The sequence below is a fragment of the Perca fluviatilis genome, chromosome 11 (assembly GCF_010015445.1).
Source record: "Perca fluviatilis chromosome 11, GENO_Pfluv_1.0, whole genome shotgun sequence".
NCBI classification, from domain to species: Eukaryota; Metazoa; Chordata; class Actinopteri; order Perciformes; family Percidae; genus Perca; species Perca fluviatilis.
The window spans coordinates 13151675-13168769 of NC_053122.1; the positions used below are offsets into that span (position 1 = coordinate 13151675).

General features: G+C 42.1%; 3 protein-coding genes across 3 annotated transcripts; 2 read left to right on the forward strand and 1 right to left on the reverse strand.

The window, feature by feature from the left end:
- Positions 1 to 420: 420 nt before the first annotated feature.
- LOC120568263 (UDP-glucuronosyltransferase 1A1-like) lies at positions 421 to 6616 on the reverse strand. The gene is made up of 9 exons (XM_039815657.1): positions 5757 to 6616; positions 3536 to 3599; positions 3305 to 3453; positions 2642 to 2769; positions 2341 to 2434; positions 2093 to 2218; positions 1910 to 1997; positions 1580 to 1799; positions 421 to 1406 (listed from the first exon to the last, which is right to left on the reverse strand). The coding sequence occupies exons 1-9, from the start codon at positions 6288 to 6290 to the stop codon at positions 1136 to 1138; spliced, it is 1674 nt and encodes a 557-aa protein (XP_039671591.1). The 5' UTR covers positions 6291 to 6616; the 3' UTR covers positions 421 to 1135.
- Positions 6617 to 7341: 725 nt separating this feature from the next.
- On the forward strand, positions 7342 to 11844 carry si:ch211-227n13.3. Its single transcript, XM_039817023.1, has 6 exons — positions 7342 to 7453; positions 8047 to 8124; positions 8225 to 8706; positions 9944 to 10019; positions 10131 to 10259; positions 10363 to 11844. The coding sequence occupies exons 1-6, from the start codon at positions 7392 to 7394 to the stop codon at positions 10763 to 10765; spliced, it is 1230 nt and encodes a 409-aa protein (XP_039672957.1). The 5' UTR covers positions 7342 to 7391; the 3' UTR covers positions 10766 to 11844.
- A 320-nt stretch (positions 11845 to 12164) lies between these two features.
- On the forward strand, positions 12165 to 15157 carry LOC120569132 (C-X-C chemokine receptor type 4-like). The gene is made up of 5 exons (XM_039817024.1): positions 12165 to 12183; positions 13390 to 13451; positions 13573 to 13781; positions 13882 to 14165; positions 14279 to 15157. The coding sequence occupies exons 2-5, from the start codon at positions 13437 to 13439 to the stop codon at positions 14872 to 14874; spliced, it is 1104 nt and encodes a 367-aa protein (XP_039672958.1). The 5' UTR covers positions 12165 to 12183; positions 13390 to 13436; the 3' UTR covers positions 14875 to 15157.
- The last annotated feature ends 1938 nt before the right edge of the window (positions 15158 to 17095 follow it).

The window sequence follows — 17095 nt, forward strand, 5'->3', positions numbered from 1 at the left end:
TCAATAATACATTAACCAACCTTTTTAAAAACACAAAGGACACCTCTTTTCTACCATAGTAAGGTAGACATAGAGCTTCAACCTTATCTCATCAAAACAGGTCGTCCTCCCCTCCGAGCTGAACAAATAGCATTGGTCTATATGAGCAGCCATCTGTGAGATGAGTGCGCAGGGTCCACCTACAAAGTGCAACACCGAAGAGAGATACAACAAAGATATTCACTAGCTTCATCATTATATAGCCTAATGTCTCCAAAATGACATCATAAATAACTGGCCACCTGCTGGTTCTATTACAACACTTACATTGGGAAAATAAGCATATGCATACTATGGGAGCAACTTTCTGACGTTTTTGATCCCTTTTGTCCTTTGGAATGCGCCTTGGTCGACATGCTTAAACAAGACTCAGAATCACTCCACTGTTTTCTTTTGTTTGTCAATTTATTTTCATCACTCAAACTTCAATTTGATATGTTTCTTCTTTTTCACAAAAATAATGAACTGTCCTTACCAGAAGGTGTACAAGCATTGACAAAAGAGCGAAAAATAAAAGATATAACAAAAACAACTTCAACTCACAAACACGTAACTGCTCTGAGCGGTAGCGGATTCATGTATTGTGTATTTCATGCCGTACTGCTTGTTATTATGACAGCATATAATTAATGTCAGTACATGTTCTCTGTTTACTCCCTTTATCGTAGTAATCACATTCACATTGGGATATTCTAAACTCCCAACAATAAATGAATGGCATGTCAGTGAGTGTGTGTACTATGGACTGCATTTGTTGACCAATCATCATCTTTCCTGTTCTTACCAGACAACCTGTGGAGATATCACTTACATCCATAGAACCAGTACCTAAAGGTTCATTCATTTATCATCACTGAGGTCACACGTTTGTTATTCATTAAACCAACACCGCTTTAATAAACAGTCCTAGAGTCCTGAAGTATCTTAATATGACACCTATCCCTTATCAAGCTTGTTTCTCTAGATTTCTGATTCAGTATGTTAAAACATGTAAAGGCATTGGGTGGCGGGTGTGGATTAGCAACCAACAGTTGTTTTCTGGTAATTTGATTACGTAAAAAAATTTCTTTGGAAATGTGCACAAGAAACCCGAAGGTTAGTCCTGCTTCCTCTTCCTGCTCAGTTTCCAGAAGCATAGTTTCAAGCATTTTACTATCAGTATTACAAAAAACAGCACTAGAGTAGCCAGTACTGCTATTACATCCAGGCAGTAGTACTGGAGCCAGTTGAGGTCAAGGACAGCAGGTCTGAGATGTTTTGCCCCTTTGTGCCGCATCACAAATTCTGTCCAGTACACTGAAAGGTCCAGTGGGTCAACTGGCCGGTCTTTATGGAGAGCTGACAGCTTCTGCATGTTCTCTTTATACCTGGATATAAACAGATTGAGGGCAAGATATGAAGAATACAACACTGAAGTGAAGATGTATGAAAATCAGATTCCAAAACTTCTTTTATATTTTAATCATCATCAGCACCGAGATTTAAGGAGCTTTTTTTCCGTGAGATAACTGACATTGTGAGCGAGCTTCTAATCCCTCACCTGGTGTCATTGATGACCTCATTCAGTCCCTGAAGAAGGCTCTCTGTAGTGATCGAATAAATATCCAACACGACTCCAGCTCCTCTGCTTGCAAACCTCACTGCGTTGTCAGCTTGGTCCCCTGCAACTGGCATCATCACCATGGGAACAGCGTGACACAGTCCCTCAAAGAGACCATGAGAGCCAGCATGAGTGATGAAAGCCCGAGCTCCAGGATGTGCTAACACACAACACACAAAGATTTCAGATGTTACGGTATGGGACGCATCATCGCTCAGTATTGAGTTGTGTGCTTCACATTTTAGGATGTTTTGCAGTGGAGTTACAGACCTAGTAGGTCATTCTGAGGCACCCATTTCATCAACTTCACATTTTCTGGGAAACTATCGGGAACCTGCCCAGTGTACCTCCATATTACCTATCAAAAGAAGATAAGTGTAATTTAATGCTTTTGATTATTGCATCAATGTATGATTTAAAATGCACATTCTTAATGATCATATATTCCTGTACCTTCTGTGGAATCTGTCTGAAAGCTTCTAAGAAGACGGAGGTTGTCTCTTCTGGCAGATCTGACACCATGGTGCCCAGGGTGAACACTACAAACCCATGTTCTCCTGACACCCAGGACTCCAGATCCTGCAAAAAACACACAAACTAGGGTCTGGCATTCATCTCTCTATCTATCTCTCTATCTCCCCACAATATTAGCAGTAGGAACACAAAATCAAAAAGTTGAATCAATACCACTCAGCCCTTACCTCAGGAAGAGGATGTCTCACGTTGCAGTTGATTCCACCAACTAGTACTACATTAGGCATGATAGGACGTGGGAACTCCAGTGTGAAGTCCAACCTGTTTTAACAAAGTATTACAATATTTATCTGATTCTAAGATCTTTTGTTGTTTTAGTGTGATTTACAGGCATAAAACAACAGTAACAGTAAAACTACCTTTGCATTATTCCTATCTTGTTTATTAGTTTAATATTATTAAATACTTCTTCATAGGACCATCTAGGTTAATGTGTTTTCTTCTCCTAAATCTTAATATATACCTTACCTCAGCAGCCAGATAGCAGACTCTGACAGCACTTCAGCTATGCCCACCTCCTCTCCCAGAAACTGATAGGCTATTTGGTCAAAGTGCCAAAACAACAGTCGGCATAACAATGGCTCCAATAAAGCCACCTGTATGTCAGAGGTATCACAGAGCAAAGATGAACAAATGTACAAAGTAAGGCATAGGTGCATGGCAAAAGAGTTGAATTTCAGTTACATTTTAACAGTGCTGGAACTGAAGTTATTCATTTCATTGTGCAGTAGTTGAACTGATTCATCTTGACCTACTGCGTGACTTTGAATGTAGGCTAAAGTAGGGAGACAGATACTAAGGGGGTCTGCTACATTGCCAAACGTAATGATATATGGGGGTTTGATAGTATATTGGTATATTAATGGAGGCAAGGTGGGTCAGACAATTGCGAAAATCTCAGATATACAGTACCAGTCAAAAGTTTGGACAAGCTTTCCCATTCTGAAAGCATCTCAAAACATTTTGATTGGTACTGTACCTGATATCTTTATCTAGAATTTGGTGACAACTAGCAAAATAAATGAGGAATCTGAAGTAGGGGCAATAGTTTGGTTAACACATAATTTGTATTTATACATGGCCATCCTTCATGCATGCACCGTGGATGCACATCTGGCTGTAAGTCCTCACCAAAGTGTTGAAAGCTCTCTCCTGGAAGCTCATTTTATCTGTGTATCTGGTGAAAAAGCGGGGCACATATGAGGGCGGGGAGGGGCAGCCTGCAGACTTCATATCCAAGGAACATGGAATTCCCCTCAGCAAATTTACAGTAGGGATACCTGAAAATGATTTGATATATGAACTGTGAAAAAACGTGCAGACATAAAAGAGCATAGATAATCCAAGCGTGGCTGAACTCACCAAATTTCCGAGCTATTAATGAGCCTGTGGGCACCATGGGGTCCGTTAGGACTGCGTCAAAGTTCTGCAGAGTGGAAAGGTGCAAAGGAAAAATATGAAACGGGTGAATCTTCAACAGTATGCACTTATAAAAGCACCTTTCCTTTTGCTTTATCATGCATTGATTTTACAACGGACATTATATACATGCCAAGTGATGTCACTTTTTACTCCACTTTATTTATCTGCTATAGTTACCTTGCAGATAAAGAATTTTACATTAAAAACATACATTATGATAAACTTACAATATATGTAATGTATGCATGTACCAGTAATTTCTAAACATTTTGGAATGTAACACTTAAAAAAAAACTGTGTCTGGTCAGGGTCCCTTGTCATGTTTCAAATGTGAGTGGTTAGCGGTTTCACCAAAGTAGTCTCGCTTTGGCAGACCTGACACCGAAGACATATTTTCCCTTTAAAATTAATGGTTTCATTAGGGGTGTATGTATTTTCTCCCCCATTTATCATCTAATGACCCCTCAGATTTTTCTTGTAGCCCAGGTTGGGAACGAAAACATTTGGACTACAATACCTAATTAAAGCTGCGAGCAACGATGGACGGGCCCTCGCGCCTCTACGCGCGTCGAGGTTACCGGCGGACGCCGCTCCTTGCGACCATGCATTTGCGCGGCACTCAGACGCCACAAACCGTCACCAATGAAAAGGGAACTCCACGCCGAGTTCAACGAGTTCATTAGCTGTGAAAGGGGGCGTGGCTAAAGCATAGGGGGCGGGTCCAACCATCACCAATTAAAAATTAAGCCTCTGCTGAGATGAATGATACCTCACACAAGACTCTACCTTAAATTGGTCAGCATGTATGAAAGGGGGCGTGGCTTAAACATAGGGGGTGGGCCAAACCATCACCAATGAAGAAGGAAGTCTCTGCTGAGCTCAATGATACCTCACACAAGTGTTTACATCAATCGGGCCATTAGTAATAAAAGGGGGCGTGGCTTGAACATAGGGGGCGGGCCAAACCATCACCAATGAAGAAGGAAGTCTCTGCTGAGTTCAATGATACCTCACACAAGGGTATACCTTAAACGGTTCAAATGTTATGAAAGGGGGCGTGGCCTGAGTAGGTGGGCGTGGCCATAGTATAGAGGGCGGCTTAGTATCACATGTAGACCACACATTCTGAGTTTCATGCAAATCGGATGATGTTTGTCATATAAGGCAGATTTCCTGTTGCCAGCGGGGGGCGCTATGACCAAAAGTCAATTTTGGCCTGTATGTGTCCTCAGGCCTGGACCCTTGTCAATTGTGAGAAATTTCGGGCAGATACGACAACGTACACTCAAGTTACAACAACTTCTTTGTTCATCGCTAAACACTCAAAATGGCCGCCACGCCATGCCCACATCGTCTGACGAAAAGTTTTTCTTTTCATAACTTTTCATCGTTAAGGTGTTGGGATGGTACAGACCAAGTTTGAAGTCCATCGGATGAAATCTCTAGGAGGAGTTTGTTAAAGTACGACATGTGGAAATGGCCCAAATCGCACTAATTTCGAACATTTAAATCAAAATGGCGGACTTCCTGTTTGGTTTAGGGTATGGCTCTAATTAAGTTTTTTGTACATCTTGACATGTTACATATGTGTACCAAGTTTCGTGAGTCTACGTTAAACGCACTGCAGGGGCTCAATTTTCTTAACTTTCTAGGGGGCGCTAGCGAGCCATTTTTGTGCGCCTATTCCCGAAACCCTTAAAATACGTACATTTTCACCAGACTTGATGCGACTGCCAAATTTGGTGAGTTTTTGAATATATTAAGCCCCTCAAAAAGCCAATTCATTTGACGGGAAAATAATAATAGAAAGAAAGAAACAATAATTCCTTCAGTTTCAAACCTTCGCCGCTGTCGGCGCTCGGGCCCTAATAATGTCATTTACAGGGTTTTTTGCAGAAGGAGTAGCCTAGCCTACTTTTATATTTGACACTTAACTGCAATTAAATAAGTAAACTGCTATCACTGTCCCAACTTCATACAGGGGTTATACACTGATGACACAAACACTTTACAGTATAATGCAATTCAATATAGCAGCAGCCCCAGAAGGTAGTTTACACTATAGACAGTCTACACAAATGCCTCACAAATTCCGTATAATGTGCAAGGCTATTGTATTTAATGTATTAGATTTTACACATGATCCTGTATTTTCACTCACCTGCTGTGCTAGATGTGAGATCAGACTGACATTGAACAGTAGGCTCTCTGCTGTGGTGTGGATAAAGCCTGTAATTTTCTGGAATTTTGAGAATCCTTTCCGTATCTTCTCCGTGAAAGAATGTGCAGTTTTTTTCAGCATGTCCTTCTGTGAGGCCATGATAGAGTCAAAATGAGCCTTGTCATAAGGAACAGGATAGGTCACAGTGTCGTAGTGTTTCCCTGGGCCCATCCGTATGCTGATCTCTGGAATCACCACTGTAACCCGGTGTCCACGACGACCCATTTCTTGGGCAATGGCCTTAATACCCACCCAGTGACTCCCATCCATGGGTACCACCAGCAAGTTGCCCAAAAAACCTGAAGAAGCAGTGTCACTTGCAGGAATGTTGTTGTTGACTTCAGCCTCTTCTGTCTTCACATTCTTCTCTGTCCTGGAGTTTTCTACCACAGACCCCCTCGTCTTATCTACAGCACCATTCACCTGTATATCCATGTTTAGTAGCAGGAACACAGACACTGCTGCTTTCCACATTGTCCTCTTTCCTCTGTGTCTGCAGCTCACTGAATCCAACACACGGGAAATTATGAGGTAAAGAGCAACAAAAAAAATGGAAGACGTCCTCTTCTTTCTGCTTTGAATGTTCGTGTAGCTATGCCTGTCCTTAGGGATCCCTCTGCCAGGGTTGAAATTCCTCTGCTATGTGTGTGTTCAAAGTCCTCTCTTAAACCAGAGCAACGATTGCAGTCCTACAGCTATAGCAGTTGGAGGTCTTTCAGTAAAAGAGAAGTAATATTTAATTTGGACATCGATAAATTTAGGGATGGTCCCAATCTCAATTTTGTAGGTCTATGCAAAATATTTGATATACTTTCTAACGTCACAATCACAAGAAAGCTAACTGTTATGCAGCTATAACATCAGCCACAGTTACACAAAAAGCGGATTAAAAATGTGCTTACTTTATTGATTTATTTGTTATATAACCTTTACATAACGGTGTCTCTAACGTTACTTGCGTTGAATCTGTCCAAAATGTGAGTGAAGCTAACACAGTCTCTTAATTACAATATGAATAGCTAAACATTCACAAATACATAATGCTACAACTGCATAGAGGCTAAGGGCATGAATGAGGGAGAATGATTAGTGAGAACGGTTTCATTTTAAATGTAAAATGTTTTGAATATGGTATAGTTTCTATAATACAAACGCTTAACCCTTTTACACCTAACGTGTTAACTATTATTTATACTTATAATTTACTCTATATTACACCGCCGAGTGTGTTTTTGATGTTTCGACTGTTAAATTGTCAACAAAAAAATGTGCAATGAGAACGTGCTTTTGCCCTTTGTCCCGTTAGGATTATTTAATATACCGGTAATACATCCACGGCTTGGCGTGGTGGCGTTAACGCGCCATTTTCCTTGTTTTGGTCAAACAGCAGCAGTAGAAGAAGAATGAACCGACACGCCAGCCTATGGCAGCAGAGCATCTTCCGCCGCGCGCATCTTCAAGTTTTGTCCTCGAGCAATAAACACAACAAAACAAATACGGGTCCGCGAGCTCAATAGGGGATTTTAGCCAGTATGTTAACAAGTAAGCGCCTCGTTGTGTTGTAGCTGTAGCTATATGCCAGTAAAAACAGTTATGAACATGCCAGATCACGTAAACTGTGAACAATCTGAGGAGCAGTAAGTTTTAAAGGCATAGCCTAGCTTCAGTGCTGACGGTGTCGTTGTTGATCTCGTCCCTGCAAGCCTTCAGTCGTTGTCTACGGTATTTTAGTTTGGCTAGCTTAGCCAAGATGCTAAAATGATCTTAAGGAAAGTAGCTAGCATTTTATGGAGTGGGGGCAGCATTAACGTTAGCTAGCTACCTGTTCTTGAGATCCTGTCCTTTGGAGAGACCCTGTTCAAAACCTAGTTTTAGACCACAGACTCATTGACACAGCATACGTTACTGTTTGCTCTCTCGGGCTCAACTTAAGGCAAAATACAGTTTTAGTTATATGTAACGTTAGTCCGCTGTTTAACAATATTTACACGATGCACGTAACAATGCTGTATAGATTGTAAAGCCCCTTAAGGCAGATTTGTGACTTTGGGCTATATAAATAAAATTGACTTAACAATTGAGATCAAGCTGAAACAGTATCAAGATCATATTTTAATATATATATTATACATTTTATATATATATATATATATACATATATACATATTTCATTTTTTCCCCTTCCACTGTTGTGATTATCTTTCATTAAAGTAGTTTGTTGTCTTTACAGGCCTGCGACTGAAAGCGAGTTTGAGGCAGAGGGCTTGGAGTTCATTAATTCATCATCCATAAGAATAGAATATTATAGGTGAGACCACATGAAAACTTGCTGTGTAGTGAACACATACCAATGTATTACACTTTGTAGGTGCTTGATTACAGGTAGTGACTGTTGCTCTCTTTTACAGTTCATTTGAGTATTGTCTGAAGTGGAAGAGACCCATGTATCGCCAACGCCCCTCCAGACTACCAAAGGCCTCCAAGAAGAGCCCCCAGAGAAGCCCCAGCCCAAATGAAGAAGTTATCCAGCGCAAGTTGAGGGGTAAGAGACAGAGGACAGGCCTGAGGAGGATCGAAGCTGGCGACCGCGTAGTCAATAGAGATGAGGGGAAGGACCGTGACATCATCGACATCATTAACAGCACACATGATGAAAAAGAGATCGCAGAGTATGAAGGGAAGTCTGTAGAGGTGACTGATGAAGGAGTGGACGAGTCAGATGAAGACTGCTGCTCTGTTACCAGCAGCATAGCTTCTGGTCCTTCCTTCCTACGTGACGCCTCTCCCAAGAAACAGAGGCCCTCGCAGGGCTTGTGCTCAGACTGTCAGAATCTCTACCAGAAGGCAAAGAAGATGAAAGAACCAATTAAAAACAAACTCCTAGACAACGGTGAGTGCACTCATTCGTTGTGTTAGCAACAATGCAATGTGTTTTGGGGGAAATTGGGCCATTGCTACAGCGAATACTAGTACACAGAAAAGATACGTGTATTGTGAATAAGATCAGATGTTAAAGCCACAACATAGTTTTATTATTGTTTCAGTAAACACGAAGTACAAAAGGCACATTTTCTCCCTCCTGGCATGCTATCCATCCAGATATTTAAAAATATTTGCTTCTACACACAAAAACAAAAAAACGCTTCTTGACTCATTCTTGTGGTCAGCGGGATAAAAAGTTATGATGTGGTTACTGCAGGAACTCATTGTAACCATTTTCACATGCTAATAATTCTTGAGACTTATTTTCTGTCGTAAAGTCTGCCAGTTCTGATGTATAAGTATAAATTAAATTGAATTAAACTGGAGTCAAAATCATTGTATGTGTACACATACTTGGCTGATAAAGCTGATTGTGATAAGAACAGTGTATGTATTGGCATTTTGAATGATGACCACTATAACTTTTTGAATTGTTTTCATTTTGTGTCAACTACCGCTTTTAAACAAAGAAAAACATCAGTGTTTGTGTTTGTACCAGTTTACACTAGTGTTTTGAGACTTAAGAACTTCCACATTCACACAGGCTACACTCATATGTCACATGAGGCCACTGCTGACCGTGATCAACCCAAACATCTCTGCTTTCACTTTCCATGTCAGTGTAATGTGTTCAGTTCAGTTCTGCATTGCCTTAACGGAGGCATCGCTAGAGTGAGACAGAGATCATTCGGCGGGTCAGTCTATATCCAGTACACAGATGCATGCTAACACGGTCCCTCAGATCCACCTCAGCCAGTGTCCTGTGCATCCACAAGTCCAATCTCCACAGTTTTGGGGACAGAGCCTTCTTCAGGGCAGCTCCCAGGCTCTGGGACTCCCTCCCCCAAGAGATCCGCACCTCTGAGTCCCTCCCTCACTGTCTTCCAGTCCCGCCTCAAGACCCATCTCTTCTCCTCTGCCTATCCATAGCCCCACGCCCCCTCCCTTTTCATCTGTGCCTGAATCTTGTTTTGCTTTGATTTGTTTTGAATTGTTTTTATTATCTACCTGCCCTGTAAAGCGACTTTGAGTTTGTGAAAAGCGCTATATAAATTCAATGTAGTATTATTATTATTATTATTATTATTATTATTATTATTATTATTATTATTATGTTCAACATCTCTTTCTTGTTCTTTCTCCAGATCCCAAGTCCCTGACATGTGACCAGTGGGTCCTGATCAAGAACTGGAGACCTAAGAGGCTGCCTAATGCAAGAGGGTAAGGCTGCTTGTATGTGTGGTTACTGGCTTTAAGGTGGAACACCAGTAGCCATGAAAATGTATGTGCTCCCAGCTCATTATAACTGTCTGCACTTCTCTGTTTTGTCAGGAAGCTTTTGCTCCATGTACAACTGGTTAAGAGAAGACTTAAGGTTAACAATGGTGCAGAGCGACCTGCACAATGTGTGGGAGAGGAAGACTCATCCGCCTGCTCGAGGCCGCACACTTTCCTTCCGAGGTAATGCTTCTGTACACGTAACACATTTCCTAGCGAAGCACATCAATGAGCCTGTTTACATAAAAAATGACTTGAATGTGGTACGTTTTTTTGTGTGTGTCAGGAACCTTAGACGGCATGTCAGAGTGCCAGTGAAAAGGGAGAGGAAGAAAAACGGGAGGAAGAGGAGGCGAGATGGTTCTCAGGATCCTCGCGCCACTAAGCAGCAGCGTCTCCACAGCAACAATCACAGCCAACACATCAGTATTAGCAGTACCAATGAGATCGGTTTTCACCCAACCAGCGGTCACAGTAGCAGTCGTGAGAGTCGTGGCGATCAAGAAGTCGACGATCAAGCGGACGCAAATCTGAATGTTGGTTTGATTCCCTCTACAGTCACCCTGACAACCACCAAGCCAAGCGAGGTCCCACCCAAGCAGAAAACACCAAAGAAGAGGGGGGGATTCAGAGACTTGCTTGTCCAGTTGCGTGGCAAAAGCAACATGATCGTCCGAGAAACATGTTAGTGACGTGACTCTGACTTTTTTTAAGCTACACTTTAACAGCTATTCTAGCCATATTGTAGCTTTGACTTATGATATTTCCTGTTTAGCCTGGCTATTATTCTGTTCTAAACACCAGTCTGTAAATACTTGCTCCGGTGTACCTGGAGTCATACCTGTACCTATAGGTCTGAGTTTATTGGCAAAGTACTGCTGCAGTTCCACATACTTGCGTGTTATTTATTTTTTTGAATTTCCAATAGTATATATTTAAAGTTTTTATTTTGACATTAAAGCTGTTTTTACTGTATGCCAACGATAGACAGATTTAAAATTTTCCTTACCATTAGACCTACATGAGCACTTTCAGTAAGATTATTCAGATGACTATTTATAGCTGTGTCCCAATTGAATAAGACATACTAATTCAATGCAGGTTATGAGTGTGTGGTCACTTTACAATAGAAAAGTGACTAAATTAAATATATTTTAAAAAGTTGTCTCACAATATATGTCGCAGTTTGACATCCGACAGCGTACAGTTGCATAATTTTCTCTTTGTACAAAATAGTAAGGAATATTTATTAAAAAAAAAAAGTTTGATAATTGCAAAAACTATAAAGATCATATTGTGTAGTAGGTATTTGGGACACAGTGTCTGCCTGCCCTTTCTGTATGTATAAAAAACACTGTTTATTAAGAATTTTATAAATAAATAGCAAGTGGTGGACAGGAGCCATGTTCTGTAAGATGGTAAAGGGATCTGTAGTAGTGTGGTAGTATTTTCAGAGGTGTTGGGCCGTGTAAGACCCTTTCTCTAGAAGCCCACATGGTGGCGCCACTTAATGCAGGAATCAACACTGCGATTACATCAGCTGTGTCATTTAGTGTGCATTTTTTACAGAAGACTTGTCCGAAGAGAAAGGTACAGGTGTAATTAATAACATTAACGATCGTTTAGTGTCCTAGTGAGCCAGTATGCATATTAACCAGATCTCTGCACTAATAAATCTAAAGTATTGACTAAAGGAAATTACTTACACCTGTGTGTGTCCTGTAATGAGAGCTCAAAGTCTGCTTCAAAACAAGCTTACTATTCAGCAGCGTAACCCCAATTAAAGAAGCCAGTGCAGACACTGAGTCATCTGGCTCATTTTTATGAGGGTAACTCAGGAATAGGTCATTATACACAGCAATGTTATTTTTAAGATGTTTGTGCTGATACCAGTGAATGTGGAGGAAAGGGTGGGGTAAATGAGCAAGAGATAAGGGACTGAGAGTTGGGTCTTGAAGGCTTGGCAGCACTTATTGGGGGTGTTGCTGTTTACTTATGGGATTATTGTATTGGGAGAGGATGGGGATTTAATGTCAGAACTGCCAGTGCCAAGCCAGGAAATGTGTCTGCTGACCGACTGTATCACACACGTGGATGCAGTGTAAATGTAAGCAGTGTGCCACCTACAAATCGAGCGAAATGTACAAAGCAGTAGGTGCTCTGATTGACCGGACTCCTGCCAACACATAGCAGCTGGCAAATCGCAGCTCCAGCTGTTGCTCTATGCTGCTCACACGTTTAAATTAAAACCGTCATGAACTGGAAAAGTTAAAACAGGAAGCAAATGAATTGTGAGGTGGACCTTTTTTTTTTTTTTAGGTATTTGCTATTTCATTTCAAAATTCTATTATATTTTATTAATTTAAAGACAGAATGATGAAATAGAAATTTTAATAATTTCAAATTAAATTCCTTTTTGTAGTTTTGAGTTTTATAATGCATTTTATATCATTCATTTAAAACATCCTTTGGTCAACTATTTTATCTGCTGAACCATAACATTTGACAAACCAACCAGATTTAATTGAAAAAGCACAACATGGCTACACTTCCTCTGTATCATCTTTTAGTCTGATATGTTTAATATGTAAATAGTTATTTCGAAAGTATCTTGAACACACTTTTAAAAATACCGCGATAATACCGGGTCACTATAACCATGAGGTTACATTTTCATACCGTTACATCCCTAGTCTCCATAATGGGAGACTTCAGAGAGATGTGCTACTGCTCACATGGTGTTGAAACATTTGTAAGTTTGCTTTCAGAAAGGTGACACTAATATCACGCAGACACACACACACTGTTCATTGGCAGTGAAAGATCAGATAAAGTCTTACAGCGTTACCAGAACACAGCTTATAATCATCTCACATCTCCTCTTCCTCTCTCAGTGTCTGCCTCTCTATGCATGTTGATGCATGAATGCTTGCATGCATCATATAAGACAGTGACGCAAAAGCAACTATGTTCACACTCTGGTGGGGGGAGCTGAAACTCCTGCTGCTTGTCCTGATTTAACAGAGCATGGAGTTTGGAGACACTGTTACACACACACACACACACACACGCTCCCACACACACATTACACATTTTCCGATTCTCTTCGGCAGTCCCTATTATCACAAACCAGAGGTCTCAGGGCCAAAACAATTCAAGCAGTGGGCTCACACACACAACACAGTATCCTGTAATACAACCACTATCAGCACCTGACACCTCGAAAACAGGAAAAACGTTTCAGCAGGAACACAGATGTGTCGCAGTGTTTAGGGGCGGAGCATGAACACAACTATATATCCCCTGTGAACAGAAGTCTCAACTTCACTCCGTTGAGAAAGGAGAAAGACTGCCTCCGTCATGTCGTACTATGAGGTAAGGTGTAAGATGTGTAGGCAAACGTGTGAGCTTTTGAGTAAAATCACAAATCTGTGTTTAGGACCAATTGTTGTTGTTTGCTTCCTGCCCTTACTCATCATCATCATCATCTCTCCAGCATATCTTCTTCGACTATGACTTCAACGACACCGGCTCAGGTTCTGGTTCTGGTGACCTGGGAGGGGATCTGGAGGAGCCCTGTGACGTGGAGCATGTGATGACTGCTAACATTCAGCAGGTCTTCTTGCCTGTTGTATATGCCCTCATCTTCACACTGGGCATCACTGGAAACGGCCTGGTTGTCATAGTCCTGGGCTGCCAACGCAGGTGAGGGGTGGGTGGGTTGATCTGATGAATTCCTTTGTGTCCCTAACAAGAACCAATAAGAAATAGGCTTAATGATTTCCTCTCCTGTGTTTGTCTACAGGTCAAAGTGTAGCCTCACAGACCGATATCGCCTGCATCTCTCAGCTGCTGATCTCCTCTTTGTTCTGGCTCTGCCGTTCTGGGCCGTGGACTCAGCCTTGGCCGACTGGCGTTTCGGAGCGGCCACCTGCGTTGGTGTGCACGTTATCTACACGGTCAACCTGTACGGCAGCGTGCTCATCCTGGCATTCATCAGCCTGGACCGCTACCTGGCAGTGGTCCGAGCCACAGACACAAACACTGGTGGGCTGAGGCAACTGCTGGCACACAAACTGGTTTATGTGGGTATGTGTTGAAAGACTGGTTTGCTTTCTATTTCTTTTTTTTCTTTGCAACTCTCCTCTTTGTCTTATTTCCACAGTAGCTAACTTTTTTTTAATCTTCTTCTCTCCCTGCAGGTGCCTGGCTGCCTGCCGGCCTCCTGGCAGTGCCTGACTTGATATTTGCTCGGACTCAGGAAGGAGGCGAGGGGGCCACTCTGTGCCAGCGATTCTACCCAGAAGACAACGCTCCTCTCTGGGTTGCAGTCTTCCACCTCCAGCTGGTCCTGGTGGGTCTGGTGATCCCAGGCTTGGTCCTCCTGGTGTGTTACTGCGTCATTGTCACCAGGCTGACCCGGGGCCCGCTTGGGGGCCAGAGGCAGAAGCGGCGAGCGGTCAGGACCACCATCGCGTTGGTTCTCTGCTTCTTCGTCTGCTGGCTGCCATACGGAGTGGGCATCTTTGTGGACGCTCTGCTGCGCCTGGAGGTCCTGCCCCGTGGCTGCAGCCTGGAGGCCGTCCTGGGCGTGTGGCTGGGGGTGGCTGAGCCCATGGCATTTGCACACTGCTGCCTGAACCCGCTGCTGTACGCCTTCCTGGGGGCAGGGTTCAAGAGTTCGGCCCGAAGAGCCCTCACTCTGAGCCGAGCCTCCAGTTTGAAGATTTTACCACGAAGACGCCCGGGGGCCTCCACGACCACAGAGTCAGAGTCCTCCAGTTTACATTCCAGCTAGTGTTTGCTAATGCTGTATATATGTATATTGTGTGTGTGTGTGTATGTGTGTGTGTGTGTGTGTGTGTGTGTGTGTGTGTGTGTGTGTGTGTGTGTGTGTGTGTGTGTGTGTGTGTGTGTGTGTTTAAGGTGTCTGAGAAAGTAAGGAGCAGTCTGCTGGCCCACGACTTGTCTTCTCCCTCACTGTCAGGTTTCTCCTGTAAATACTGTTATTATATTTGTTTTCAGGGCTGCTGTGCTTGATGTGTACTGTTGTAGATGTTTGTAATAAAATATAAAAAATACCCATATGTGTGAAAATGTCTTCTCTTGTGAAAGAAGTTTCTTGTTTCCTGAGTGAAACTATGAATTCCTGGCTTGTACTTTAACCACTCAACCGCAGCCAATGCCATCCTCACACAAACTTCTTCTCAGTGGGTTAGATAGATATCATTAAGGCCCAAATTACACAAACAATTCCAAGCAAGCTAATGAGATGGTAGATGAAGGCATCTCAGCTTTATCACAGAAAACACATTGAAAAGGAACAGGAAAGGTGGAATAGGAAGAAACAAGCGTGAAACAAATCTATTTGGTCTCACACATGGTTTAAATGTAAGCCGACAGCTGCCAACGGTGTCCAAGTCTGCAGATTCTTTTTGGGAAATACTATTGTTTTACTTTGTGTTTGGTGTGCTTGGGGGCAGAGTTGGTGGTTTACAGATACAGATTCTTCGGAAAAAGTGTCAATTAGTTCCCATTGTGGCTTGTGATCCAATCTTCATGATCATCTGCTTGTCTCCCTTTGTATTGATTCATGATCACTCAACCGCCTGCCATCTGAATCCACTGCTCCGGAGCATGGACACGTTCTTTCGAAAGATGAAACTGCTTTTTAGAATGGGACGTGTGATAGCCAGGTGTATATGAGTCACATGCGTGTGAGAGAGTGTTTGTGTGTGTGAGGGCATGTGTGGATGTGTTTGTGTCACTGTTTTGGGGGTGCAGATTTATGCTGATGATAAAAGCAGTTTGTTTCTCCTATGTGAGAGAAAAAGGAGCATGGAAGGGTCAGGAGGTCCATTTTTCCAGTACTCTCTCACACACACACACACACACACACACACACACACACACACACGCACACACACACACACACACACACACACACACACACAAAGTGCTTCCCACATATCTACTTCCACTTGGAAGTGAGAGAAACAGAAGCTGGAAGTTTACAGTGTCCTGTTTCCTGGAGCAGAGAGGAGAAGGATGAAGAGGAGAGTTGTGAGAGAGACGAAAAGGAATAATACAGTAAGTCAGCACCACAAGGGTTGATACTGGCATCATTATAACTGTGTCCTAGCATGTGCTTATGTAGCTTTATACAGAAATAATTTCATTCACAGTAAATGTAGAAAGAAAACGTAGCTATTTATTTATCATATGTTATGCCCTTGTCTCTCTTACACACACACACACACACACACACACACACACACACACACACACACACACACACACACACACACACACACACACACACACACACACACACAATGCTTCTTCTTCTATTCATAGTGTATTCAAAACAGGAAATACTTCCTGCAGCTCATTTTAGGAAAAACAAGCAGTTAAAACAATCAAACACCCGAGTAGCTCTGCACTCATCAACACAGAGAGCTGCTATAGAATAAATCAGTTTAACAACATGCAGGAGAGACACTGAAGGACATCATGAACCAGGCATAAAGGTGATGTGTACAGTAGATCTCTAGTGTTAAAAGACAGGATGTTCTTAGTTTGTTCTTAGTCTCTTATGAATGATAAAAATATAATATCAAGACCCAATTATAGATTTTGGAAGAAGACAAGATTTGAAGACACATTTTGAGTCTCAGTTATAGTGTTGTATCAGGCCAAAATGTAATGTCCAAAACTTTGGCTTATGACCAAATTACATGAATATCCCATGAGCCTCAGCTGTACTTCATGTTTAGGGCTAATGCATGTTAGCATGCCGATATGTTAAACTAACATGGTGAACATGGATAAACATACCTGCGTAGCATAGGCATGTTAGCATAGTAAAGTGAGCATGTTAGCATTCATGTTAGCATTTAGGTCAAAGCTGCGTCTATAAAAAAAAGCCTCACAGAGCTGCTAGCATACTGGTAGACTGTTAACGTATTGCTTTGTGGATTGTATATCAGCCCCGCATTCAGAGAGGCGTTAACTTTATC

Coding starts and splice junctions, on each gene's coding strand:
- si:ch211-227n13.3 (XM_039817023.1), top strand. CDS start 7,392: ATGCCAGTAAAAACAGTTATGAACATGCCAGATCACGTAAACTGTGAA. Junction 8,125..8,224: donor ATAAGAATAGAATATTATAG/GTGAGACCACAT, acceptor TCTCTTTTACAG/TTCATTTGAGTATTGTCTGA. Junction 10,020..10,130: donor AGGCTGCCTAATGCAAGAGG/GTAAGGCTGCTT, acceptor CTGTTTTGTCAG/GAAGCTTTTGCTCCATGTAC.
- LOC120568263 (XM_039815657.1), bottom strand. CDS start 6,290: ATGTGGAAAGCAGCAGTGTCTGTGTTCCTGCTACTAAACATGGATATA. Junction 3,600..5,756: donor TCTCACATCTAGCACAGCAG/GTGAGTGAAAAT, acceptor TCCACTCTGCAG/AACTTTGACGCAGTCCTAAC. Junction 1,998..2,092: donor TCAGACAGATTCCACAGAAG/GTACAGGAATAT, acceptor TTCTTTTGATAG/GTAATATGGAGGTACACTGG.
- LOC120569132 (XM_039817024.1), top strand. Junction 13,782..13,881: donor GTCCTGGGCTGCCAACGCAG/GTGAGGGGTGGG, acceptor GTTTGTCTACAG/GTCAAAGTGTAGCCTCACAG. Junction 14,166..14,278: donor ACACAAACTGGTTTATGTGG/GTATGTGTTGAA, acceptor CTCTCCCTGCAG/GTGCCTGGCTGCCTGCCGGC.